Below are 26,524 nucleotides of genomic sequence, written 5' to 3'. Positions count from 1 at the left end.
GTGTAATGACCACAATCGGGCATTCCATTGCGGTGTGATTTCTTTAGTTATTATTAACTGATTCTATTTCTCCTAATCGAGTTTTTTGTGGATGTTGTCTACGAAATATTGTAACGGCCCAAGCCTCATGCAGAGGTAAAACCCATGGCGGCAATTATTTGTGAGTAGAAAGTCAACAAGGGAAACGTTGTTACGTGACTCGAGAAGAGCTTAAAGAAGGAGAAATGGTAGAAAATTACACAGTCCATCCATGGAAAGAAAAAACCAGAAGGAAAAGAAAAACTGAAAAACACAAACATTTGTTTCCAGGTAGCGGGGGGAAAATTCGGAAGCATATATCGATTAGAGTTTAAATATATAGAGAGAACAGTATGCATGAAAAGATGAAATGCCATTTACTTCTCATTTATTGCATTCACCAACGCTCAGAACTGCACTTCCATGCCATTCAATGCCCTCTCTCTCTCTCTTTCTCTCTCTCTCACTTGATGATGATGATGATGTTGTTGTTGTTGCCTTCCTTCCCTTCTTCCTGCTACCACATGCCACCTCCTCTCTCTCTCTCTCTCTGAGCTTTCAGCCATTCGCTATTCCACCCACCCAACACTCTACTGCTCCTCCCAAGTAGTCTTCTGACAATCAAGACTTTCTTTTTCCCGAGTTTTTGAATGTAGATAACCCTGACCGAATGAAATGAGGTTTTCTCACTTGGGTTTCTAAAGCTGCGTTCATCTGGGTCCTGCTATTCGTGTTTGGCTTCTCTGGTACGCGGGGGATCTCTCTCTTATTTTTTGTGTTCAAGTATGGAACTTTAGTTCCAATGTTTGCCTTTTTCTTCGTTCAATCATGGAGAAAGGGAAGCATGTGTACTACTCGAGTTTCAGTTCTACACTGTGCGTTGCTTAATTTGTGTTGGTGAGTTTTGGGTGGATAACGTAGGACATGTCAGTATCAGCAGTAAGAATTAGTTTGTATCTGAATATTATTCTGATTGTCGTGTGTACACGTAATGGTGGTCTCTTTAGGAGGTTTCCTGATCTGGGTCCTTAATATCAACAATAACAATACAGTTGAGATTCTTGCTCAAGTTGTGGGTTTATCAAGTTTATGGTGTTTAGTTTCAGGACTAGGTTCTATGTCCTCCATTGCAGTATCTTATGGTGAGAACGGCCCTGTTTACTGTGGCTTAAACTTAAATGGATCTCATTGTCACCTGATATGGATCAAACTCAGCCATAACATATGGAACCCCGATTCATTTCCCGTTTATTGGTCTAACTGCTGGTGATGGCTTTGTTTGTGGTCTGCTCATGGATTCTAGCCAACCATATTGTTGGGGTAGCAGTGGTTATATTCAAATGGGTGTTCCTCAACCCATTATAAAAGATGCCCAATATGTAGAAATCAGTGCTGGTGATTACCATTTGTGTGGATTGAGAAAACCTCTAACAGGGAGCCTCAGAAACATGTCCTTTGTGGATTGTTGGGGCTATAACATGACCAAAAACTGTGTTTGATGGCCAAATGCAGTCTCTTTCTGCAGGGTCAGAATTCAATTGTGCATTGTTTTCTCAAAACAGGACTGTCTTCTGCTGGGGTGACGAGACTAGTAGCAGGGTCATCGGTTTGGTCCCTGCAGACATGAGGTTTCGGAAGATTGCAGCTGGCGGGTATCATGTCTGTGGGATTTCAGAGGGTGTGAGCTCTAGGACCTTTTGTTGGGGAAGAAGCTTGGACATTGAGGAAGAAATCTCAGTGGCGTATTCGGGTCAAGGCAATGTTGATTTGGCTCCAAAGGATCCAATGCTTTCAATCGTGGGAGGGAAGTTCCATGCTTGTGGAATCAAGAGCTATGACCATGGTGTCATCTGCTGGGGATTTATCGTGAAGCAAAGTACACCTGTTCCTAAGGGTATCAAGGTTTATGACATTGCTGCTGGAAAATTACTTCACTTGTGCGATTCTTGCTGCCAAGTCATTCTTACCTGTTTGTTGGGGTCTTGGATTTCCTACTTCTCTTCCATTACCTGTTCCACCGAGGACCTGCAGGTCTACTCCATGTGCTCCTGGCTTCTATGAACTTGACCGTGACGCCACCTCTTGCAAAGATCCCAACTCTCACATTTGCATGCCCTGCAGCACTGGCTGTCCTCCTGAAATGTACCAAAAAATTGAATGTACATTGAAATCTGATAGACTGATTATAACTGTTCTATTTGTTCCTCAGCTGAGTGCTCCGCAAACTGTTCTTCATTGTACACCAATTCAATGAGCAATGAAAGGTTCTGGTCTCTGCAATTGCCTGTCATTATCGCGGAGATTGCCTTTGCTGTGATACTGGTCAGTGTTGTGTCTCTAACCGCTGTTTTATATGTTCGCTACAAGTTACATGACTGTCGTTGCAAAGAGAAAAATTTAAAGTCTACAAAGAACGGTCCTGGTGGTTCTCCTTTCCAGAAAGACATCGGCAAGATTCGTCCAGACTTGGATGATATGAAGATACGGCGGGCTCAGATGTTTTATGAAATGAGCTAGAAAGAGCAACTTCTGGGTTTGAAGAAGAGTCTGTGGTGGGGAAGGGAAGCTTCTCCTCAGTTTTTAGAGGTGTTTTGAACGATGGAACAGTTGTTGCTGTCAAAAGGGCTATAATGTCTCCTAACATGCAAAAGAATTCGAAAGAGTTCCATACTGAGCTGGACTTGCTATCCAGATTAAACCATGCTCATTTACTCAACCTGCTTGGCTATTGTGAAGGTGGAGAGAGGCTTCTCGTGTATGAGTTCATGGCTCATGGATCATTGCACCAACACCTCCATGGCAAGAACAAAGCCTTGAGAGAGCAATTGGATTGGGTATGAAGAGTCACAATTGCAGTCCAGGCAGCTAGAGGAATTGAATACTTGCATGGTTACGCTTGCCCACCAGTGATTCATAGAGATATAAAGTCTTCAAATATCCTGATCGATGAGGAACACAATGCTCGAGTTGCTGATTTTGGTTTATCACTATTGGGATCTGCAGATAGTAGCTCCCCATTGGCTGAACTGCCAGCAGGAACACTCGGGTATCTTGATCCTGAGTACTACAGACTTCACTACCTTACAACCAAATCTGATGTTTATAGTTTTGGTGTTTTGCTATTGGAGATTCTCAGTGGCAGAAAAGCCATTGATATGCAGTATGAAGAATCAGGAAATATAGTTGAATGGGCAGTGCCTCTGATCAAGGCAGGAGATATAATTGCAATCTTGGACCCTGTTCTGAAACCTCCACCAGATATTGAAGCCTTGAAAAGAATTGCCAATGTAGCCTGCAAATGTGTTAGAATGAGAGGCAAGGAGAGGCCATCAATGGATAAAGTGACGACAGCACTCGAACGAGCTCTTGCGCTGCTAATGGGAAGCCCCTGTAATGAGCAACCAATTCTGCCTACTGAGGTGGTATTGGGAAGCAGTAGATTGCACAAGAAGTCATCTCAAAGATCATCAAACAAGTCACTCGAAACTGAGGTAATAGACGCCGAGGATCAGAGGTTTGAGTTCAGAGCTCCTTCATGGATCACATTTCCTAGCGTTGCTTCTTCTCAGAGGAGAAAGTCGTCGGTCTCGGATGCTGATGTTGATGGGAAGAACTCCACAGAAGCTAGAAATATGGGAAATGGTGGTGATGGGTTGAGGAGTTTGAAGGAAGAGAATGGACCAGCTTCACCTCAAGAGAAGTTATTCTTGCAGCATAATTTTTAAACAGAACCAAACCAAATGCTGCAATTATGTGCTTGACAGGACTGAATTGCATTGCTTTAGTTAAATTCTTGAAATGTAAAAAGAAAAAACACGTAATTTCCTGGACAGCTATAAGTCGCTACCAATTTATATTTTTTTATCACTCATATCTTCTATATATATCTGTACTTTCAGTTCTAACGGTTTTTTGGCGAATTAGAGCATCCATTCAGAAATAAAAATAACAACAAACTCTATTAAAAAGAAAAAAGGCCCAGAAAAAAAATAATAATAATAATAATGCAAAATACAAATATACTTGCCCTCACGCAGGATCGAACTACGGACCTTCAGTTTACAAGACTGACACTCTACCACTGAGCTATAAGGGCACCTGTTACAATTATCTAGATAAAGATATATATATTCGGAGATGGTCTAGTAAATTCATACAACGTGAAACGAATTTGATAAGTTCGTTTCAACTGGCAAACCGAAATGGAGAGATTTGCACCGAAAGTTTTCAATCATGTCCAATTGAAGACAAGATCATCAATTTTCAAATATTTTTGCAAACAATTGATGAAAACAAATCCATGGTTTATTTGTCAGCTGAAAACAGTGTTGTCAATGGGAAGCATTCTGGTGTAAAGTTGAGATGTCAGCTGATAGGAGCACAAAGTGTGACGTTCTTAATGCGTTTGTCATATTCTTACTCTTTGTTACCTCTTATTTAGTATGTTTTAATTTATTTTGTTAGAATAAGTGTCTAGGTAGAACTTAACTCGGATATGAGTGAATTGATGATGAAATCGTGCTAAGTGTTAATAATCCTTGTTGAGATATGATTACTTGTTCGAGTAGGATTCATCTTTTCCTATTTATTTGTTTCTAACGTATTTATTCTTATTAGGAAATACAAATCCATGTTGGAAAAAGAAAGCATTCTTAGTTGAGCAAGGAATAAGGAGAGACCATATGTCATTGATGGTTTCCTATTGGGAGTTTGGATTCTAAAACCAAGTTGGAGATGGATTTCCAAGGTGTATACGAAGATATTTTCGTGCATATAAATCAGAATTATTAAAGAGAAGAAGATATGCACTTAAAAGTCAAATCCATGCAATAATCAAAATGCTGTCAAGACTCGTAGTCCAACTTCGACGGGCTCCCCTGAATAGCTCCGATCGAAATAGAAGATGTACTATATATGGATAGAAAGTTGTGTGAGTCTAGTTTTTGTAGGATTTGGAATCAAATCAATATCTTATTCCTACATGGAGATATGACCGAATCATTACTCAGAAGTCTAGTGAGCTCGGCAGAATTATCTCAGCCATTGATTTGTTTTTGATCTAAAGGCTGTGAGGGAAAGTTGAGACCTTGTTTCTCCTATACATAGAGGCATGAATCTATATCAGAATCTATATCAAATAAGGCATGCAACAATTAAATGAGAAGAGGTAAGAAAGTCAAAGAATGCATGCAGCAAATTAATGAGAAGATGTAAGAAAATTCAAACAAGGCTGCAACAATTAAGATTCTTGCTGCCCTAATTCAAAGGAAGAAATTTGTGCAAAAGAAATCAGCATTAAAGGAGAAAGAAGATATGCAATTAATGTCCAATCCTTATAGATTTCAGAATTCTGACAGTGCATGTCATCCAATTTTGACAGGCTCCCCTGTACAGCTCACAATGATTCAGACAATGCATGATATATGGATGAAAAGCTATGGAAGTGTATTTTCAAATGTCGTTGGAATCAGCTCAATATCTATTTTCTAGAGAAAGTTATGGCCACAACAAGGCACAACTGTCAGATCTCCCGAATTGAGAAAATCTAAGAAACCTCAACCAATTTGGTTTCAACTTTGTGGACTTTGTGGCCTGCCTCCCTTGGGTTTCTACCTCTATATAGCACCTCATTTCCACACAAAAATATCATCAACCTTGCACACAAGTATAACCAATGCTCTGCCCAAACACTTTCATTCACCAAGAACCATAGAATCTGAATTCACCACCTTTCACCATATTTTCTGTCCAAAGCTTGGGAGCCTAGAATACCATACTCTTGAAGATTTTGTGCTACATTTGTAAGAAATGTTGGGAGGAGAATTATTATAAAGTGTAACTCTATGATCTTCAAGTTTAGTTTTCGGGTTTTTATGTTCTTGTTCTTAAATGATTTATGTTTAGGTTTTATTAAAGTTATTTTTATTTTTGCCTATGAGATATTTGTAACTTTTGAATGACATGATGAATTAAGGTTTTCGATTTTAATTCAATGATTTTAGGTTTTATGCCATGAGTTTCTGTCTATTTATGTTCTTGATTAATTTTCGGTGTGTTCTTATATTGCATGTGTGATTAAGACAAGTAGTTGATGTTACATATGTTAATCATTCAAAGTTGAAAACGATTTTGATACTAGTTGATTAGTTGTTTGTTCTTTGTTCTTCCACCGATTATGATCTTAAGTTCGACATTGGATAGGTGCTTAAACATATTGATTTCTCTATGTGATACGTAATTGCATGATGAATTGGTATGTTAGATTTCGTAGCAAGACAAGTAGTTGAGCCGAATGTATCCATGTATTAGGAAACAAGTAGGGACTTGATGCATAATCAAACTTAAGATGAACTATGATACCTACGGCATGAACATGATTGAAAATAGATTTCGATGGCTTTGTTCTTATGTAATTTGTTTGATGATTGCTTATGTATTAGTTGGTTGATCACATGTATATATTAGTTTAGGTTTTATTTTCATCCTAATAGTTTAAAAGTTGTTTTCCTACTCATGAGGTCACTCAAAACTCTATATTACAACAGCGCCAACATCATTGTACCAGCCCCTCACCAAGATTGTATATCCTATAAAATCTGGAATTTTCAAGGTATTATCATCTAAAAATTTCTCTCAAAGTAAATGCTTCTTTCTGGAATTTCTAAATTGCATGTTGACACATTGTGAACTTTATGATCTGAATGTTTCCTGGCATGCCATTTCAGTGGTAGGACCATAAGCATTAAAGATTACTACACAGATGCTGTGTTCAAGTTCTGCACATTGCTTTGTTGAAAGGCTGCTCATATTCTTGTTTTCACTAGTAATGCTTCTTTCTTTCTTTTTTCAATTCAGCCAACCACATATCACAATAATCAATATCTAAGGCCTAAAGAGAGACCTGACACCCCTCTTAGACCCTTAGTAGCTAGATGAAAGTGTTGATCATCTATTTGGGCACAAACTACAGATGCTACCTATTTTTAAAATTACTAATCACTCCTAATCTTACCTGAACAGACTTTCAATCTACCAGAAAAGTATTTATTACTTAATTAAAATTTCTTCACAGCTTATTATTATTTCCATTGGAGATCAAAGAGATCTTCTATCTTCTAAAATGGGTGTACACATGTACCAACAAAACAGTTATGGATTAAATTTATTATATCCAACCATGTAATACAGACAACAGACCACAGAAGAAATAAATATAACAATGCATCACCTTGATCGCTTCTGCTTCTGTCAATGCTGAAGCACCTCCAATAATGTCAAAATCACCCTATTTGACAATAAATATTGTACAGTTAGAGCATACACAGCCCGAAGTCAGAAAATTTGTTTCTAATCATCCACAGGCAGGGTAAACAGCCAAAAGAATAGGAACAAATAATAATTATAAATTGGTGAAATAAATTTACACAATCTATCTAATTTGTGCAGAAGCTCGCATAATTGCAAAGGGATTGGAACTCGTAATTTATAACACCAACTATATAATTACAGATATATCTAAGCATAGCATAAATTATGGAAAATTTTATTTCTAGAGAGGTGATATGCACTATGTAACAAATTGCTAAATACAAAATAGATGAATATATTTGCACAGCTAAGGAGTCCAATTGGATAAAGCCATGCTGTTACGTGGCACCGGAATGGGTTCAGATACATATCCGCATAGTTGCAATTTTTAAAAAACTATGACAAACTAATCTTGACCCTTGACTACAAAAATTTACAAGTGAGGAGGGTATTGCACAATATGGATCAATATTTCACAAATTTACAAACACATGTTATAATATTTCACACTTCAGCAATGTGGATCTCTCAGGCTGGACCATAGGCTTTAGCCTGTGGGTGGTTGGGTATGCCACAAATGAAACTAAAATCTGGCTCCCACAAACCAATTTTTTCAACTCCAGACGTGCTATGCACGTGGTGCATTCACCAATAAATGCAAGGGAGAAGGAGCATGCATACCTGCAGATAACGACTTGGGGATGCATGTCCAATTGGTCTTCTGTAGACGCATGAAATTTCATATCTTTTGAATGAAGGTTTCTACATGAAAAGTTGATAAACATCCCAGTTATGCCTACAGGCTTATCTTATAACCCAAAATCAAATTAAGTTTTGTAAGTCTAATACCTGATTCGAAATCACCCAACTAACAAAATGCAAGCGCAGCTCATGCAAAAGTTCAAGCATGTCTCCTCCATGGGTCAAAAGTTTGACAGTGTTACTTCTCATAGAAAATGACATAATTAGCGTGACTATGCACCTCCAACAAGAAAAATAGGTTTTCATACAAACATTTGCATGGCTTGGCTACAATGACTTAAATTTAGAGAAAAACCTCATAAAATGTGGGCAATCATCCAACAGACGAATAGGTATTACTTCAAGGTGCTTAGTACAGTGTTTTCTGAACACCTCCCTTGTGATCTCAACAACATAATCACGAGCCTCGGTATATAAATCTGCATACTGAATTGCTGAAGTATCACTACCAGCCAACCTTGACCTACCATCATGATGTTGCTGGTCTTTCAAGCTTAGCATCTCTTCATCAAATATAGCATTCAAAACTTTATCATATACATTTCTGTCCTCTGAGGTTTGCATTGTCCGTAGAATATCTGATGATATTTAAAAAAAAAAACCAATCAAATAAAAAGAAAATGTATATAACTATTTCAGGAAAGAAACACAAGTATATTTCATGATAGCACCTTACAACATTACAACATCCTTCTCAAAGCTCATGGTGGGTCATATCCTATAATTTTAAAAAAATTGTCATGATGAGTATCCACCCATCCAATAGATGGTCTAATACAATCAGGACATATTTTATTATTAAATGTGTCTTAACCATCTGATGATTACACAGAAATCAACAAATAATAACTGTTAGATCATCTCTACTTCAGGCATCTATAGTGAAGCTGGACTTGAACATCTTACGTCCAATTTGTGATGTGTTGGAAACAATCTTAAGCAGAATTCATAGTACAGGAATCTTGTCATAAGATTATTTCATTCTATATCATTGTTGACTTTCAGGCTACTGTAAAAAGCATTTAATAATTTTTTGTCCTTATATTAAGTCAGACAATTACAGCCATGATATTTTGCACACATAACAATGAAGAGAGCAGAGCTTCCTTATCAACGGAACATTTAAGTCAGGGGTGGAAGTGAGATCTAATGTTCCTTTAAAGGAATCCACTTAGATTAACTAGATATGGTAAATACAAAGATTGTAATTACTTACTGTTGAGCAACTCAGATTCCATTCGTGGGGGAAATGCATGCTTTATGAGTTCTGTAGCAGACGGACGGTCTGACGGACTTGGGGACATTAGGTTTCGCAACAAGGATGCTTGCTCCGGAAATTCGGAGACCCAAGCAGCATGCAGGACACCCTTCTGTTTCAAGTCAGATAGGGACAAGGTGCCTTTCCATTGCAGTCCCAAATGGGTGCCATAGCTCGAAAAATAGAATTCCCAAGCTGTACATATCAGCCTGCAATCCAAGTTGACAGTGACGTTTACCTGATATTATTTTGAATAAATGGATTACATTTAAACTGAATTGCAACAAGCATATGCCATATTGGATAAATACTAGAAATATTAAAGAACACATGAGAAGTACAATTAAACATAAACTTTTTCATCAATCTTTGGCCACCCTTGCTCAATTTCAGGTGCTGTGTAAAAATATGGACCAACTTGACCAGTACCATCAAGAGAAACTCCAGTGGTATCAGCAGGACTTGGATCTTGATCTAGCTGCTCCAACTTTAAAAACTTGGCTGAAACAAATCGAAAAACACTATGGATTGGGTATACATCTTCCAAGTTCTATTAAACAAATATACGAACGTAAAGTTAAGCAAACAGAAATTAATTTCTGTGAATTCTTTATGGCAGCAAATGGTTATACACAGAAAGGAGTTCAGTAAGCTTTATCAATTCCTTAAGCACATTTTAAAAATCTTGAGATTTTATTAGAAAGTTCACAAGACCTCTTTCACGTGCCTGAGAGACCGTAGTCTCAAACTAGTCTTAAATGAGATCATTTACAAAATATAGAACTTACCCAAACCGAAATCCCCGATTTTAATATCATTACGTGCATCAAAGAATATGTTCTTCAGAGTTAAGTCCCGATGGATGATTCCTTGTCCATGTATGTGTGCCAGGCCTTCAACAGTTTGACGAAACAAATGCCATGCTAATTCTTTGTCAAAATGACTATAGGACTCAAAAACCTGGCGCAATGTCCTACAAAAGCATAAAAAGAAAAGAAAAAGTTAAGCACAGAACAATAAAAACAATGGATTAAAAAAAGTAGAACAATCAGCAACGGCAAGTTACTTTCAAATACTTGTGGACTAATTTCAGATAGGAATTCCTGTGCTGCCTCCACCAAATTGAAGATCATTAACCGTCCTTCTCGGGCATTGGAATTTGCCTATATTAAAAAAAAACCAAAGACAGAAGAACCGTGAATATAAGACACGGGCTGGAGACGTAAATGTGTTCACAACCTAGAGAATAATTCAATACATTACGCCTCCTAGTCAGTATCTAAAGACCTACAAATGCTGACCTCTCCATTGTCACAGTCAGACCCATTGACTAGAAACAGGAAGCAAAGAGGGCTTATACGAGTTTACTCGTACCAGAACACAGCCGCAGCTAGCACCTCCTTGGACAGAGCAGTGGCGTCCCCAGACTAAGTGAAAAACAGTTATTTATTTCTTTTTCTTAACAAACAGCACTTTGTTATCAAAATAAACTAACGAGAGCAGCTGACGCCGGGACTAAAAGTCGATAAAAGATTCTTTGCTCAACAAGCCTACTGGGGTGAAGTGCATTGTTTCTCCTATAATACATACATATTTCTTAAATTAATCCACTCTATTTCTCGTAAAATACAGTTGCTGCAACTATCTCAAGTTCTCAACAAAAGCAAATAAATCATTGAGAAAATAAATAATCAAAAAGTTACCTGATCATTGATAAGAGCCAGTAGGTTATCAGCATCAGTTGTAGATAATCCTTTCTCGGGAGTTATCTGCAACATAGGACACTTGTTAGGATACCCTGGTAAGCACCTAGTAAACAACCACACCATGTAAAAAATTTCCGATTGAAAACAAAACTTCAAACCAGTAACTGGAAATCAATACAACAAAAAAACTCGGGTGCTGAACTAACTAGAAGGAGTGCGGAGACAATCAAGATCCTCGTAGCCCATGTCTTAGAGTGAGGCCGGAGCTTGATGATGATCTGCGGCTGTGATCCCGACACGACTTTGCAGTCATCTTGGAAAATCGCACACCTGAAAATGGGATGATAATGAATGAATCATAAGAACGAGGAGTTGAATAAGTAGGAATTAAGAAGGTGGAGTGTGGGGTTTACAGAGCAGTGATCTCTTCAGAAAGGAGCTCGTTATCGTCGTAGGCCTCGCCGTGGTCTTTCAAGGGCTTCTTCTTCTTGCCGCCGCGCTTCTTTTTCGCCGGGGGGGGGGGCGCTCAACTTTGTTTTAAAACCCCAGAGTGCCACCTTACAAAATGCCAAAATGACCAGATTGCCTCACCCAATTCTAAATCTTAGGGCAAAGACGGTATTGTCCTCAGTGCCGGCGAGGGGAGGGTCCATTTGGTCTCCAACTCTCCATACCTTAGAGCTGCTATTAGCCGTTCAATAAAATGTGGCAAAAAAACTTGGCTAACCACGGCTGGTCAGCTCTAGTTGACACAGGCCTATAATGCGATGACACATATTAAGTTCTTTTTAAGGCGGTTAAAACCAACAAACGGTGTTGCTCATTAAACTCAAAAAGAACTTCATCCCCACGATGTTGCTTTCCAATCTGAACGGGAAGTAGAATCACAAGTTCGCAGGCTCAAAATGGTCGAACACCGACGAGTTGAACCATAGTGGAATCATAGTCAACTTGTGTAACATTCTTCTTCGAGACTTGAGGATCTGAGTTAGTTAGGATATAGTAATGAACACCATATCTAACTCAGACCCCAACAAGTAAAACAAGATAATTACTTTCTTCATATCTTTGAATTTTATCCAAGGATAATAATAGTCTTCCAAGGATTAATCTCTATCCATAATGTGCTTGTGGGCTTGTGGCCAAGCAATAAGGGCAAAATAGTCTTTAAATTATACAAAACACATTACCTTTTTACAAGCACTGTGCTTTTATCTCTATGAGAATAGAGTGTTGCATTTGCTTTCTTATACACTAATTGTAATGTAATTGTAATTGTTAGTCATATATGAAATACAATCTCAATCCCGTCTTTTGTTTTATATTACCCAAATTTCGTTATTTGGTGGAATGAATTGTCGAATAAGTTGATGTAACCAATAAAGGCAATAGTGCTTCTCAAAATTGCATCAAATAATAATCATGTCACAACCAAATAGGGACAATGTGATCAAAGTAAGTTTAGGGGAAAAATGGACATTGCATATTGGATACACGGCATGCGACCATGCGTGACAGGAAGATAAGAAACTTTGATAATAGTTAACTCTTAGCTAAGAACAAGAGGGTTGGTGCCTTGTTGACTCCAAAGGTTATTTGATAAATAAAGGTATGGATTCACTTAATTATTTGTATGTTTAAGAATTTGGGGTGTGCACATTAGTATTTTGTTACATGTTCTGCAATTTTTTGAAACTACATTGTTTTATAACTTGACCTCATAGCTACAATTATTGGCAGATGTTCAAGTTTGGGGTTGTCAATGTGCATGTCTTGGTATAGGAATATGAATTTCAGAGACGTTCTATTTAAGTGGCCGACTACAAAAGCATGTATGTTGTTTGATAAATGTCATATAAACCTCTTCTTTTCAATGATTTATTCAGGTACCTTCTCTTACTTTTTTATTTTTGGTTTTAAGAATCTTTCACAATAACAATGTGATGATTGCCTTCCTGTTTTTGTAGGCTACATTTCAATCATATGCTGTTGTTTTTTTTGCGTAAAAAAGTACTACTAAATTGAAAGGTGATTCTCAGTTTAAAATTAGGATCTTATTAAATTTTTAACAGGATGCGAAATTCTAAGGTGTCAATTTTATTTTGCTTTCTTACTTTTTCAACGGTGTATCAAAAGGAAGCTAAACTTCAGGAACCTCTTTAACAGCTCATGAATATATGCATAATTGGATACAATTATTCATGTATTTTGGTTATCATTTTCCACTCAATCATATTAAAATACAAATTCAATAATCTCTTAATGTAGAACATTTGAAAGATTATTCAAATACCAACTACCATTTTGAATATAAGTATCGACAGTTTCATTAAGACTCAGGGTAGCTTTAAGATTCTCAGGGACCAAATTGATCAAAGGAAACGGCAAGCACCAATTGAATAGCCATAAATTAATATCAGAACCATTGTCAAGAATCTAGTGCATACCTTCTTTTAGGATAAATCTGTAATCTAGGATGCCCTTCCAGATAGCAGAACTGGCAACAGTCCTTTTAATATTAAAGAAACTTTTTTTCTCAAGGTATTTAGCTTTAATAATTTTCACCCAAAGATTATTAGAATGCGTTAAAATCTTCCAACCTAATTTAACCAAACCAGCTTGATTGAAATGGGTAAAAGGTCTAATACCTAAGCCACCAAGGTGCTTAGGAGTACAAATGGTACTCCACGCAATAAGATGACTAGTATTTGAGTTCAGAAAAAAAATCTGCTACAAGAGCCTAACTTTCTAGCTAGATCATTATTAGGACATTTAAAACAAGAGAAGAAGTGATTAGGCATACATGTGATATTAGTTTTAGTAAAGTTAAACAACCAGCTTTAGTAAGTGAATTTGCTTTCCAACCTGCAAGTTTTTTTTTAGTCTTCAAAATTATATCTCTAGAATTTAAAGGATCTTTCTAGGAAACTATATTATTGATACCAAGATATCTCCCGTTAGAGTCTTTATTAGGAATACAAGTAACAGAAATAATAGACATAACGTCCTCCATTTTTTGTTCCCCTAATACCCGCAAGCAGCTGGCTGCCTTAATTAGCAGGACTTGTGGCTCTCCTCTCACTGCTGACTTGGAAAATATTTAGGTATGCCTCTTATTCATTCTAGGGTCAATAAGCACACGTATGATTCTCTTTTTGATAAAGTGCGGAATCAATTGTCTGGTTGGTAAAGCAAAGTGCTTAATATGGCTAGTAGGTTGACTTTGATCAATTATGTCACCTCCTCCATTCCCATTCATGCTATGCAGACCGCTAAGCTTCCCATTAGTTTATGTGATAGACTAGACAAGCTTAAAAGAGATTTTCTTTGGGGTGACTGTGAGAATAAGAAAAAAAATTCATCTTGTGAACTAGGACAAGGTTTGTCAGCCTAAGCAGCTTGGTGGCTTGGAAATCAAGAAGACTGCTGATATGAATCAAGCCATGCTTGCCAAAGTTGGATGGAGAATAATGTTCGAAAATGATCAAGGTCTTTGGGCTAATAAATTTTCTGCAAAATATGATAAAAAGGGTTCTTTATTTGATGACAGCTATTTGCCTCCCTCTGATTGTTCAAGTACTTGGAGAGGGGTTATGCATGGTGTTAGTTTGATTAAAATGAATCTGAAATGGAGAGTGGATGATGGCATGAGCATAAAGTGTTGGTATGATTTTTGGTTGTTGTCTACTTCTCTTATTCACTATGTCTTGCCTTCTACTGCTATTAATGACCTTGCATCTGAATGATGATGGTTGGAATATAGATCTGATGTGCTCTATGGTTCCTCAAGATGTTGTGAATCTCATTATTAATATGCTAAATGATTTTGGTAATTGTGGTCATGATGTTAGAATTTGGGGCAGGACTTCTGATGGTACCTGTTATGTTAAGTCTGCTTATAACTCCTTCTTTGATTTTGATGATGCTCATAACCCTATGTGGAAAGCTTTGTGGAAGCTCAATGTTCATCCTAAACTGAAAACCTTTGTGTGGTCTATGATCCATAAGAAGCTCACTAATTTGCATATCATGCTAGAAATTTTACTGAGGATGCTTTATGTCTCATTTGTCACAATGAGGATGAGACCTTGGTTCACATGCTCAGAGATTTCCCTAGATCCAAGTCTATTTGGAATGCTTTTACTATGCCTACTCCTATTCAAAATACGGTGACTTTGGATTGGAATTGTTGGTTCAGTGCTCAGTTTCATTGTCATCTTCCAATAAAAGACAACATCAGGTGGAATTCTTTGTTTGTGTTTATCTGTTGGTGTATTTGGAAATGGCGAAACAAGCATGTTTTTGATGCTAGTTTCCTGATGCCTACTTGTCTTGAAAAGATAATTTGGAATTATGCTTTAGTATGGAGGAATACCCAGCTGAAAATTAATTCTAATTACATGTTTGAATATGCTATGTTGTCTTGGAAGAAACCTATTGCCATTTTTATTAAGCTGAATGTGGACGATACTAGATCTGTTAGTTCTAGTCTGATTGGGGCTGGAGGAGTTTTGAGAGACCATGCTGGTTCTTGGATTTCTAGTTTGCTAGAATCTCTAGTATACAGAAAAGCCTTTGTAGGAAACATAACTTTTTTTCTTGTTAATTTGGAGAAAGATCTAATTCAGGAATATGAGCATTTGCGTGATCAAGAAGCTAGTTTTTGGCAACAAAAGTCTAGGATCTCTTGGTTGCCGAATGGTGACAGGAATACTAAGTTCTTTCATCTCTCTACTTTGGTTAGAAGAAGAAGGAATAAGATTGAAGGTCTTATTGACCATGATGGTAAGATGTGCTCTGATATGGAAGGTAAGAAAAGCATTGCTGCATCCTTCTTTCAATCTCTATTTACCTATCAACCTGTTGAGTGCATTGATTCTTTTCATCCCTCATATTTTTCTTGCTCTAGACCCTACTGCTTCTAGTTGGATGAGTAGAAATGTCTCTATGACTGAAGTGCACAAAGCTATTTTTAATATTGGTAGTTTAAAGCCCCTGAGGTTGATGGTTTTCCTGCTCTCTTTTTTCAAAATACTGGAAACTAGTTGGTAATGTGGTCTTTGCCTTAGTCTCTTCTGCCTTTTCTTCTGGTGCTATTCCAAATGGTTTGAACCACATTCTCATTACCCTGTTCCTAAAGTGGCTTGCCCCCAATATATGGCTCTATTTAGGCCTATTAGTTTGTGTTCTACCATGTATAAGATCATCTCTAAAGTCATTGTTGCCAAGTTACATCCTTATCTTTCTGATCTTATTGGACCAAACCAAGCTAGTTTTGTCCCGGGAGACAAATATTTGATAATATTATTATTGCTCAAAAGGTTCTTCATAAATTCCAGCGTTCCAAAAGTGCTAAGGGTTACATGGCATGTAAGATTGACCTTTCAAAAGCAAGCTTATGATAGACTGACTAATTTGGGGTTTTATTAAATCTATCCTTACTGAAGCTCACATCCCTGCTAGTCTCATTAAGCTGATTATGAGTTGTGTCTTGACTACAAGGTTCTAGGTTTGTGTCAATGGGGATCTTTCTTCTTATTTTTCTGCTAGTAAAGGCATTAGGCAAGGTGATCCTCTATCACCTTACCTTTTTGTCCTTTGTATAGAAAAATTATCTCACTTGATTCAGTGTGCGGTTGATGTTAAGAGATGGAAACCTGTTAAAGCTTCTGGTTATGGACCTCCCGTTTCTCATTTGTTTTTTTTTTTGCAGATGGCCATATTCTTTTTTCTAAAGCCAGCTGTGATCAAACTAGGGTGCTCAAGAACTGCTTGGATGTGTTTTGTGATCTCTCAGTTCAGGAGGTTAGTTTTAGCAAGTCTATACTATTTTATTCTTCCAATACTAGTAGGATATTGGCTAGAAAGATTAGTAGAATATGTGGCTCTGCTCTCATTGATGATTTAGCAAGTTACTTGGGGATGCCTCTAATTATTCTACCGTTTCTAAGTATACTTACAAACCTACTGTGGAGAATGTGTGCAGTAATTAGCTAGGTGGAAAAGTAAAACTCTTAATTTTGCTGAGAGGTTAGTCTTAGTTCAAGTTGTAACCACCTCTATGCCTATCTATGCCATGCAAACGGTTAAACTCCCTGTTTCAATATGTAATTCCTTGGATAAACTATCAATTGGGATATGGTGAGCAAACCTAAAGTAAATGGTGGTTTGGGTCTGAAGAAAGCTGTGCACATGAACCAAGCTATGTTAGTGCTCAGTTGGAGGATGTTTCCAAATGATAGAGGGTTGTGGTATGATGTTCTTTTTAAGAAGTATGTGAAAGTTGTGCCTTTATTTTTTGATAATTATGTCTCTCCTTCAAGCTGTTCTAGTACTTGGAGAGGAGTAGTTTATGGAATTATACTCTTAACTCAAGGCCTGCAATGGAGCATTGGTGGTGGTAAAAGTATTAATTTTTGGAAGGATAATTGGTTAGGATCTGGTCCTTTATGCTCTAGGGTTTTAAATGCTTCTAATATTGATTCTTCCCTCATGTTAATCAATGCTGGAATGATGATGGATGAGATTTGAATTTCTTGCATTCAGTCCTTGATGATGACACTATTAATGAAATTGTTCAAATTCCGGTGAATTTTGATGGTGGAGATTCTGATAAACTCATATGGGGAGCTACTTCTACTGGAATTTTTTTTGTTAATTCTACTTATTTGTGCCTTATGCAACAAGATAATCTCATTTCTTTCCCTTGGAACTACATTTGGAAGCTTGCTATTCCCCCAAAACTTAAAACCTTTTGTTGGCTTATCTGCCATGAAAGAATCTTATCTAATGTGGAGAGAGCTAAAAAATATTTTACTACTAACACTAACTGCTCTACATGCCCCAACTACCCTAAAAACCTTCTCCACTTATTTAGGGACTGCAAAACTGCTAAAGAGGTATGGAGCAATATTATTTGTCCTAGTTTAATTGCTAGAACTAGGTCTCTGGATTGGAATGGATGGTTGGATGCTAATACTCATTGTAAGTCTGTTTGTTATGGTGGTTTGCACTGGGTTAATGTCTTTATATTTACATGTTTGTTCATCTGGAAGTGGTGGTGCAAGAAACTTTTTGACCCAGTGTTTACAATGTCTTTAGATCCTACTTCTATTATCATTAATGCTGCTATAGAATGGTCCAATGCTATCTCTATTCAACCTCAGAACCATAAAAATATCTTGGTGATTCTTTGTTGGACTAAGCTTCCTCCAGGTTGGATGAAACTAAATGTTGATGGTGCTAGATCCCAAAATGGTTTTATTGGTGCTTGTGGTGTTTTAAGATATTCTAATAGGGTTTGAATTTTTGGTTTCTCTGCCAGCTTAGGGAAAGGTTATGTGCTTGAAGCTGAAGCCTGGGGTATGTTACTTGGTCTTAAATTGGCTTACTCCTTACACTGCACCTCTCTTCTCATTGAATCTGATTCTGAGCTTTTGGTTAGTATGATGAAGAATGGTATTGATGAGTTCCATCCGCTTTACAGTATGTTGAATAAGTGTGTTTTTCTCAAGAACATGCTCTCTATATGTGAGATTTCGATCACATAGTTATAGAGAGACTAACATGGTTGCTGATATCCTCTCGAAAGCCAACATTGATTCTGCTTTTGGAGTTCAGTTTTTTCAGCAGCCTCCCCCGCAAGCTATTATTGTTTCCCTTTATGACTTGTGTGGAACTACTAGACCTAGATTAGTAGCTTATGTTACTTAGTTTGTTTCTTGTTGTTTGTTTGGGTCTTTTGACTCCCTTGTATTAAAAAAAAAAATACCAACATGAGACTTAGCTACTAGCAGTGAGCTCATTAAGATGTCTAATGAGAGGTTTTAAACAAAGGATAAATAAATAGGTGAGAGGGGATCACCCTGCCTCAGCCCTCTAATAGGTTTAATAGAAGGTGTAGGAACACCATTAACAAGAACAGAAAAATTAACCCACTAAAAATTCTTGTTGCCTTGTTAGGGCTTTTAAATTTTTTGGTAAAATTGTTAGGGCTTTGTTAAAGCCCACTTCTAACAAAGAAAAAAAAAACTAGCCGTTGAAGATTGCAACGTTCGGAAAAAAAAATTCGTAGAGATACGACGCCGGCTCTCTCTCTCAATTTGAAACGCCAACGACAGACCCAACTCTTCGGCTCTCTCTCTCTCTCTCTCCTCTCTTCTCTCTCTTCCTCCAATTCGGGTTTCTCCATGGCTTCTGTCAACCAAGACAACATCCCAGGGGCCAGCGGCACAGCTCCGGCCAAGAAATCTCAGGCGCCGACTCTCAATCGGTTCTCAAGAGGTGAGTCCGAATTTCTCAGGGTTTTGCTTTCTCGATTGATTATGCGTGGCACTCCTAGGGTTTCTGATCTTGATTTTATGTCTTCAATCATCATTTGGGTGTTTTCCCAAATTTCTAGGGTTTCTGAGTGAAAGAAGATGGGTGGAGATTCGGGCATCTCTGCGTTTCCTGAAGAAGACGACGACATATTCAATGGAACCAACCAAGGACAGGGTGACTCAGTACAAAGTGTCGCTCTAATGACTTATCCCTTTAAGCCTCCCGAGGTCAAGTTTGGATACTCTTCAGGTACTTGACTTTTTACTATTGATGTTGACTATAATGGTGTGTTGTTTCCTTAATTGTTTTTTTAGCAGCCTTATATGATCCATAGCCTTCATTTGATTTTGTTTATCCTATTAGTGAGGATTTGATTTGATTGGTGAATTGATTCTCTAGTTGCAGGGCTACAATTGCACACAAGTATAGACAATGTTATTGTTCCACTTGCCTGTTTTGTTACTTAGTATTCTGCCTCGGCATATATATACTTTGCTATGACGTTGCATCTTAAACAGAACTGGATGACTTTTAAGAAATTTATTTCCCTAAATGGATTCTAATTTGGTCTAATTGTTTCATCAAGAGAAATTTAGCCATTTTCGATATTAGGTTGTGCCTCTGTTATTATATTGTTTTCTTCATTCTCAGTTCCACCTAGGCTGCTCGCAATATTTGGAATCTGATTCAATAGCAATCCAATACATTTGATGAACTTATTTATCCCTCCATCAAATTCTGTTTGAGAATCCTACTGTGAAGTTTGTTTATTTATTTGAGTCTCATTTGGCTTTGTCCTGTATATGACTACGTTGAGTCTTCAATTGTCTTTGACCTGTATAACCAGGCACTATTTAAGATACTGAAATCACTTGGGTTTGGGTCCTTTGGGATAGACTTCTCACTACAGTTATTCTTATTCAACAGGTAGAGTACCCAGAGAATCCTCCATTAGTGAGGATTTGATTTGATTTGATTGGTGAATTGATTCTCTAGTTGCATGGCTATAATTGCACATAAGTATTCTGCTTGGGCATTTATGTACTTCAATATTGGATTAATGGATACATTATTAAGCTTAGGTCTGTAGGTGGGTGGAGGTAAAGTAATATTTTCAGCTATTTTTTTATTCAATCTATATACATTTTCTCTCTATTACTGATATAGCTTTTTTTGTTGGTTATGTGTCACCAATTTCGATTGTATTTACTTTGGACCGTTCCGTTTCGATGGTAAGCAGTATGGATAAAGTGCATGATTGGAATATTTGAGTAAGTTTTCAATTGTGTACCTTTGCTCTGATTTCTTATATTTCTGATAGTTAGTGAACCTTTATTTTGGTTGATATTGCTGATACATTGTTCTTATCTGATGACATGTTGATATCCTCTTAAATGTCACAGATTGAGCAAGGGACTGGTATTTGTTATGTATTGGCGTCTAATGATGTCACTAAAGTTTGGTATGTGAACAGAGAGATTACTACTTTTGTTGTCAATTTTTAGTTTACTGCAATATTTGAGTGTCACTTGTTTAGTTTGTTTCCAGTGTAAATTGTGGTCTAGCATTCTGTTCTGTTTTTGGATATTAACATGGAAAGCTTCATATAACTGTTCTTGACTGTTTGCAAACCTCATGTAGAGATATATTGATCGTAGTTGTCTTAGCTCAGTTTAAATCTATCAATTAATCAACTGATACTACACTCAAACCACATCATGGATTTTCTTCGTCGGTATAGTGTAATAAGATATCATTCATTGTTCATTACAAGGGGACTGATTAAGAAGAAGAACAAATTACATTGACCAAATAGGTTATTTTGTTTGAACAATTCGTGCTTCAAGTTATATAGCTGGATTCTAAGTTTCTTGCTTCATCTTCACAGATTACTGACTTTTATAACTCAGTTTCATCAATTGAACAATATTACTTTCAATTCTCAGTATTAATCAATTCAGTTGTTTGTTAATATCTTCTATTGGGAATGTGGGCAATCGCTTGGATGTGGGAAAATTTGTAGACTTAGATGGATCTTTTCTCTAATGTCAGACCTAAAGAAAGGTTCTATTGCAGAGACATAAGAGAATAAGATCACTGAACTCATGTCTTCATAACAGGTAGGAGCGATAGCCAACATATTATCAAGGACGTAAATACTCTGCGTTCACTTTTGCAGAATCCCCTGGAGATTTTATGGATAATCTAAGGGATGACATTGTTAAAGGTTTTGTAAAGATTTTCTCTTGTATTAAGTAACCCAGAATTGGGGCTCTTTCCTGTTGATCTTTAAATCCGTTTTTTTCTATATATTTGGGAATGATAGAGACATGCTGATTACTTTTTTTTGGTCAGGTAGGAGGAAATGGTTTGTCATAAACTCGTGGAGTGTAACAATACGTTCTTTTAAAATGATGGCCTGAATATAGGGTGTCAGTCCTTGGAGATCCACAATGCTATGCATAAATTTGTCTTTCGATGTTTGCTGACAACCCGTGATAAAACTTTTAAGCTTCTTAATAATGTTATCGATAAAAACCTCATATTACTTAATGTGTACACTGAATCACTTTGTATGCATGTGGCTTATGTGCTTCTTTGCAGGATACCCTTATTTTTTATGCAGGATTACAACTGAATATGACTTGAGGTGCAACTAACTGATGGGAGATTTTGGTACAACAACTTTTAGACATAGTGCACAAGCTGTTAGAACAAAGCTCTGTATCAAATACAATTGTGCCCAGGTGCGCTTTTTCTACATCAACTCCCATTTTTACCTCACCTTTTTTAAAAAAAAGTCTTTTTGTAATTTATCTTTTATTCTCTTATGATATCATTTATGGAGTTCATGTTTGTGGCTTTCTTAAATGGTCATACGAATCTGTCAGTATATGCTGGACTGATGCAGCTAGATATGGGAAGTTTGGAACTTTGAGCAGCTCTCATTGTGCCACTAATGCAGCTAAATATGAGAACTTTGGAACTTTGAGCAGCTCTCATTGTGCCTTGGCTGACCTTGCAGCTAATTTATTATATATTTCGTAACTATCAATATTTGAGTAAGAAGCAATCTCTTATGTTTCTTGCAGGCTTTGAGATTTAGGGGTGGCTAATTTCGTTCGTCAATGTTGAATGATTTTGTAGTGATACAACCTGGAAAAAGGTTAGTGAGAATATTCTCAGTTCTTACTGCCTGCTAAAATGCTTCGTTTATGCTGTGAAAATACTGGGGTCCGAAAGTTAATTTTAGAGCTCTCAGAAGGTCAGGGTTTTGCACACTATTTAATTCTAAACTGAAGAAAGTTAGAAGAAGAATTGGATCAGTAGTTTAAGTTTTTTTTTTGTTTTTGCTTTTTACATATTTTACGTTTGGTTGACTTATATAAACCAAGTTTTAATGGGATTTTTTGTTTCCCTAATTTTCAGCTTATGGGAGTAAATCGAAGGTAATACTCAACTCAAAAGTAATGCTTAGTTTAAGTTGTTATCTTTGTAAGTTTTGACTTATGGGCTTTATATATAAAGCTTTGATGTTTCGGATAGAATTCATTACAATGGACAATATTGTTAAAAGCATGTTTGATGGATTCCATTTGATATCTCTAATTTGTATTCAAAACATGCTTATGTTGTTTGTTGTACCATTTTTGATTCTGCAAAGGCTCAACATAAATTTCATGTCGAGGATTCGAGGTATAACGATTTAGTGCCAATAATTTCAGGTTGCATGTTTGAAACTACTTAAACAACTTTTCTTAGATTCATTTATATAGTTCATTATGCAATTGTTGACGTGCAATTACCAGATATGCAATTGGTCATGGATTTCTTTACTGTGACTGAGGTTTGAATTATTCATTAATTGCAGGTGCCAGCTCTGGATCACAACGAATTTTTCATTACTTAATTGCAGGTACCTGTAATAAGAAATCTCAAGGATCCCCTATCCATGTAACTGTAAGCATTCTTTCCCATAATTTCAGTGTTTCATTTTTGAGTTTATTGAGGTTGTAGGTATTTAGTATTTACATATCCCTGATTTTTTTTTCTTTATTGTAGGTAGGGGTTCCTCATCTCCAATCCCAAATGTGGATTGTCTAAGGTCTAGATGCAGTTGTGAGTGTTTGATTCGGATTCTATGCTATATACTTTTTGAATTTTGTTTTATGCCGTTTGGTTGCTAAGAAAATAAATTACTATTTGAAAACAATGGTCTATTAGTTCAGGTTGGTCTTTAATTGAGAAACTTGCGTTCGTGTGCGTATGTGCTTCATAGAAATGTGTCATATGTTCACTGTAGTAGTTTGTTTCATTCTGCACTGTAGGGATTCTTTTGTGTGCCAATTCAAATGTGGCCTATAAATTAGTGTAAATATGTTTATAAACTAATGTAATTTTGTATACTGACTGCAGGTGAATGTTTGTGGAACTCCTAACCTGCAATTGTAAAGATCATATACTGAGCACACAACATGGCCACCTGATTTTAGGTGATCTTTGTACTGGAAGTTTTCAATTTTTTTTCTCTATTCATGTTGGTTTGATATATGTTGTGATTCATTTTCATATATGTTTATGATCAGTCTTTTTTTTTAATTTTAATTTTTTTTATGTAGGAAGTAGGAAGAAGGAGGATTGAAAAATTTACCCAAACATTTGGTCATGTAGTTCTGCTCTGTTCAAGTCATTATTTTAATTTCTCAAAGTTTCTGCATATTCCAACAGATGTAAATGATTCTTATAATGTAATGTAACTACAGAAGTATATTGAATCATATTTGGTATTCAATTTGGTGTAGCAATTTGAAATGGCTATACATGGCCACAAATCTAGACCTATGGAGGCTAAAGGGGTTCTGGATTAATTGAGTGCGAAATCTGTGCATCTAATTAACATATCAATTTGCTTTATTTTTTGTGTGGCTACTTGAGGTTGCATTATTCTTTATGGGTCGACATGGGCTTAAGCACCAAAGTCCTCTTATAATTACCGAGGTAGTTCTAACTCTTTGTTCTTTTGATCATTGCTAATATATTCTTTGTTCTGTCTATCTGTAAAGAGGTACTCCATATATTGCTGCTGTAATTTTTCCTCCAAGGTTTTATTAGCCAATGCATTTGAAATATCTAATTGGCGATGAGTAAAATTGGGTTTTTATTTTTGTTTTTTTAATTTTTTACAGAGGGCAACCGCATTCTTAATGAAAGATGAGAGAGGGCGGGTGTTCATTTCGGGTTGTTCGCGGATTTGGGTTGTGATTTTGCTTTTAATTTGTTTGTTTGTTTGTTTTGTTTTTTTTGCGTTTGAAATGCAAATTTGGGTTTGGTGTTTTTCTTTTTTTGGATTGGTGTTCTTGATAAGGGTGTTTTGTTGTGTTGGTGGTATTTAGATGTTATGGTCTTTCTCATTATTCTGGGTTACTTGATACTGACAGAGGGTGAGGAGGTTACATGATCAAACTAGGAGTATCTCTCCTGGGTTTTTCACTGATTCAGTTCCGGGAAGCTTCTATTTGGTTGTTCTGTTTTTTTTTTCGGGTTGGTGGTATTTAGGGGTTATGGTATTTCTAATTATCCTGGGTTACTTGATACTGACAGAGGGTGAGGAGGTTACATGATCGAGCTAGGAATAGCTATCCTGGGTTTTTCACTGATTAAGTTCTGTGTAAGCTTCTCTTTGGTTGTTCTGTTTTTTGTCGGGTTGGTGGTATTTAGGGGTTATGGTCTTTCTAATTATCCTGTTGTTCTGTTTTGATTTTGGGTGTCAGCCAATTGAGCATTTTTGTATACGACTTTTGTTCTTGGACTTATCAAGATTTGAGTAAGAAGCAATCTCTTATGTTTCTTGCAGGCTTTGAGAATTTAGGGTTGGCTAATTTCATTCGTCAAAGTGGAACGATTGTGTAGTGATACAACCTGGAAAAAGATCAGTGCAAATATCCTCAGTTCTTACTGCCTGCTAAAATGCTTTGTTTATGCTTTTGAAAATACTGAGATCTGAAAGTTAATTCAGGGCTCTCGGAAATAACATCTTACTCGACCAATTATGTTGCGAAGTGATATTGTGATAATAGGTAACCTCCTCAACATATATTATGGCTTTAGACCTACTTGGTGGTTGTCAGGATGCAATTACTTATCATATCTCTGGAGCATTGTAATACCAATAATAGTATCAGAAGAGTATTCATTCTCACTGATATTAATTGCTTTGTGGATGAATTTGGTAAAGGCACTCTAACAGTAGGTTAGTCTCTCCCCTATCTCGAACACGAATATTTTTTTTGATAATCCCCTCTGAGCTCAGCTGTCTGCCTGTCTCAGTATGCCATAATTATTCTCAATTTTGTTGCAGATGGCGTTGGTCTGCTTGGTGGAACCATAAACTACTTGGGGGTCCTATGATTCACCCCCAAAGGTTGAGGCTCTATCATGCCATGAGACTGAATCTCAAACCTAGGCCATCATGAGAATTATAAGTCACTCTGTCTGGGACTTGTATTCTTTTGCAGGTTATAATGTGCACCTATTTGACCGAGTTATTCAGCGAGAGTTACTTACCTAAAGTAATGGTTTATGGTTTATCCAACTGATTCGTACTTCCAGGTATGAACTGTGAGATTAATGATTATTAACATATTCTTTGGATTTCAGTCCAAGAAGATTTTATTTTACACTATGAGTGTACCGAGGCCTGACAGTACCACAGATATTGAGGATATTGTTTTTCTGTACAGGTAGAATTTCACACCTCTATACATTGCCTTGCTAAGGAATTGTGTCACTCTTTCGGAAATGAGTATGAAGCCATTCCCGTGGTCATTCTGAAAATTTGATTGGTTTTCTTCTCGGACAAATTATGCACTGTTTGTAACCGAAAACTAATTTCCTCGTGTTTATACCTTGTGTCAGTTCAGTTACTGTTCATCAAGCAAAACGTTATGTGCCTTATTTGTTTTGTATGGCTACAACATTTTTTCTGTGAAATATCAAGCTAAGCCACTGATCATCCACACAAGCACAAAGAGCGAAGCTTTCTTGTCAGCTTTACAACGAAGTGGTATGTTGCTATTTTGACTATGGGCTTCAGCCTGTCAGATGTTGTTTACTTTTGGAAGTATTGTAGATGGAACAACAGAGGCTTTTA

The 26,524-nt window shown here is 36.8% G+C and overlaps 2 protein-coding genes, 2 long non-coding RNA genes and 1 other non-coding gene across 5 annotated transcripts; 3 read left to right on the top strand and 2 right to left on the bottom strand.

Moving 5' to 3' along the window:
* Window positions 1-1,009: 1,009 nt before the first annotated feature.
* Window positions 1,010-5,125, top strand: LOC126800141 (serine/threonine-protein kinase-like protein ACR4). The gene is given in 6 exon segments (XM_050527429.1): window positions 1,010-1,206; window positions 1,208-1,507; window positions 1,509-1,941; window positions 1,943-2,195; window positions 2,198-2,526; window positions 2,529-5,125. Coding segments are annotated over 6 exon segments (2,727 nt in total). The 3' UTR covers window positions 3,744-5,125.
* On the bottom strand, window positions 4,043-4,114 carry TRNAT-UGU (transfer RNA threonine (anticodon UGU)). Its single transcript has one exon. It is a non-coding gene; the product is annotated as a tRNA-Thr (tRNA).
* A 462-nt stretch (window positions 5,126-5,587) lies between the features above and the next one.
* Window positions 5,588-11,705, bottom strand: LOC126796983 (eIF-2-alpha kinase GCN2-like). The gene is given in 13 exon segments (XM_050523684.1): window positions 5,588-7,303; window positions 8,008-8,088; window positions 8,176-8,269; window positions 8,384-8,666; window positions 9,305-9,476; window positions 9,478-9,555; window positions 9,702-9,847; window positions 10,135-10,319; window positions 10,403-10,509; window positions 11,050-11,158; window positions 11,257-11,382; window positions 11,466-11,577; window positions 11,687-11,705. Coding segments are annotated over 13 exon segments (1,632 nt in total). The 3' UTR covers window positions 5,588-7,183.
* Window positions 11,706-19,192: 7,487 nt separating this feature from the next.
* LOC126800148 (uncharacterized) lies at window positions 19,193-21,148 on the top strand. Its single transcript, XR_007672693.1, has 5 exons — window positions 19,193-19,335; window positions 19,454-19,623; window positions 20,302-20,474; window positions 20,615-20,645; window positions 20,778-21,148. It is a non-coding gene; the product is annotated as an uncharacterized LOC126800148 (long non-coding RNA).
* A 384-nt stretch (window positions 21,149-21,532) lies between these two features.
* LOC126800147 (uncharacterized) lies at window positions 21,533-24,079 on the top strand. Its single transcript, XR_007672692.1, has 5 exons — window positions 21,533-22,540; window positions 22,804-22,823; window positions 23,246-23,290; window positions 23,791-23,867; window positions 23,994-24,079. It is a non-coding gene; the product is annotated as an uncharacterized LOC126800147 (long non-coding RNA).
* The last annotated feature ends 2,445 nt before the right edge of the window (window positions 24,080-26,524 follow it).

This window comes from Argentina anserina, chromosome 6, assembly GCF_933775445.1.
Source record: "Argentina anserina chromosome 6, drPotAnse1.1, whole genome shotgun sequence".
In the NCBI taxonomy this organism is placed as follows: Eukaryota; Viridiplantae; Streptophyta; class Magnoliopsida; order Rosales; family Rosaceae; genus Argentina; species Argentina anserina.
This window is presented reverse-complemented; position numbering and strand designations above follow the sequence as displayed.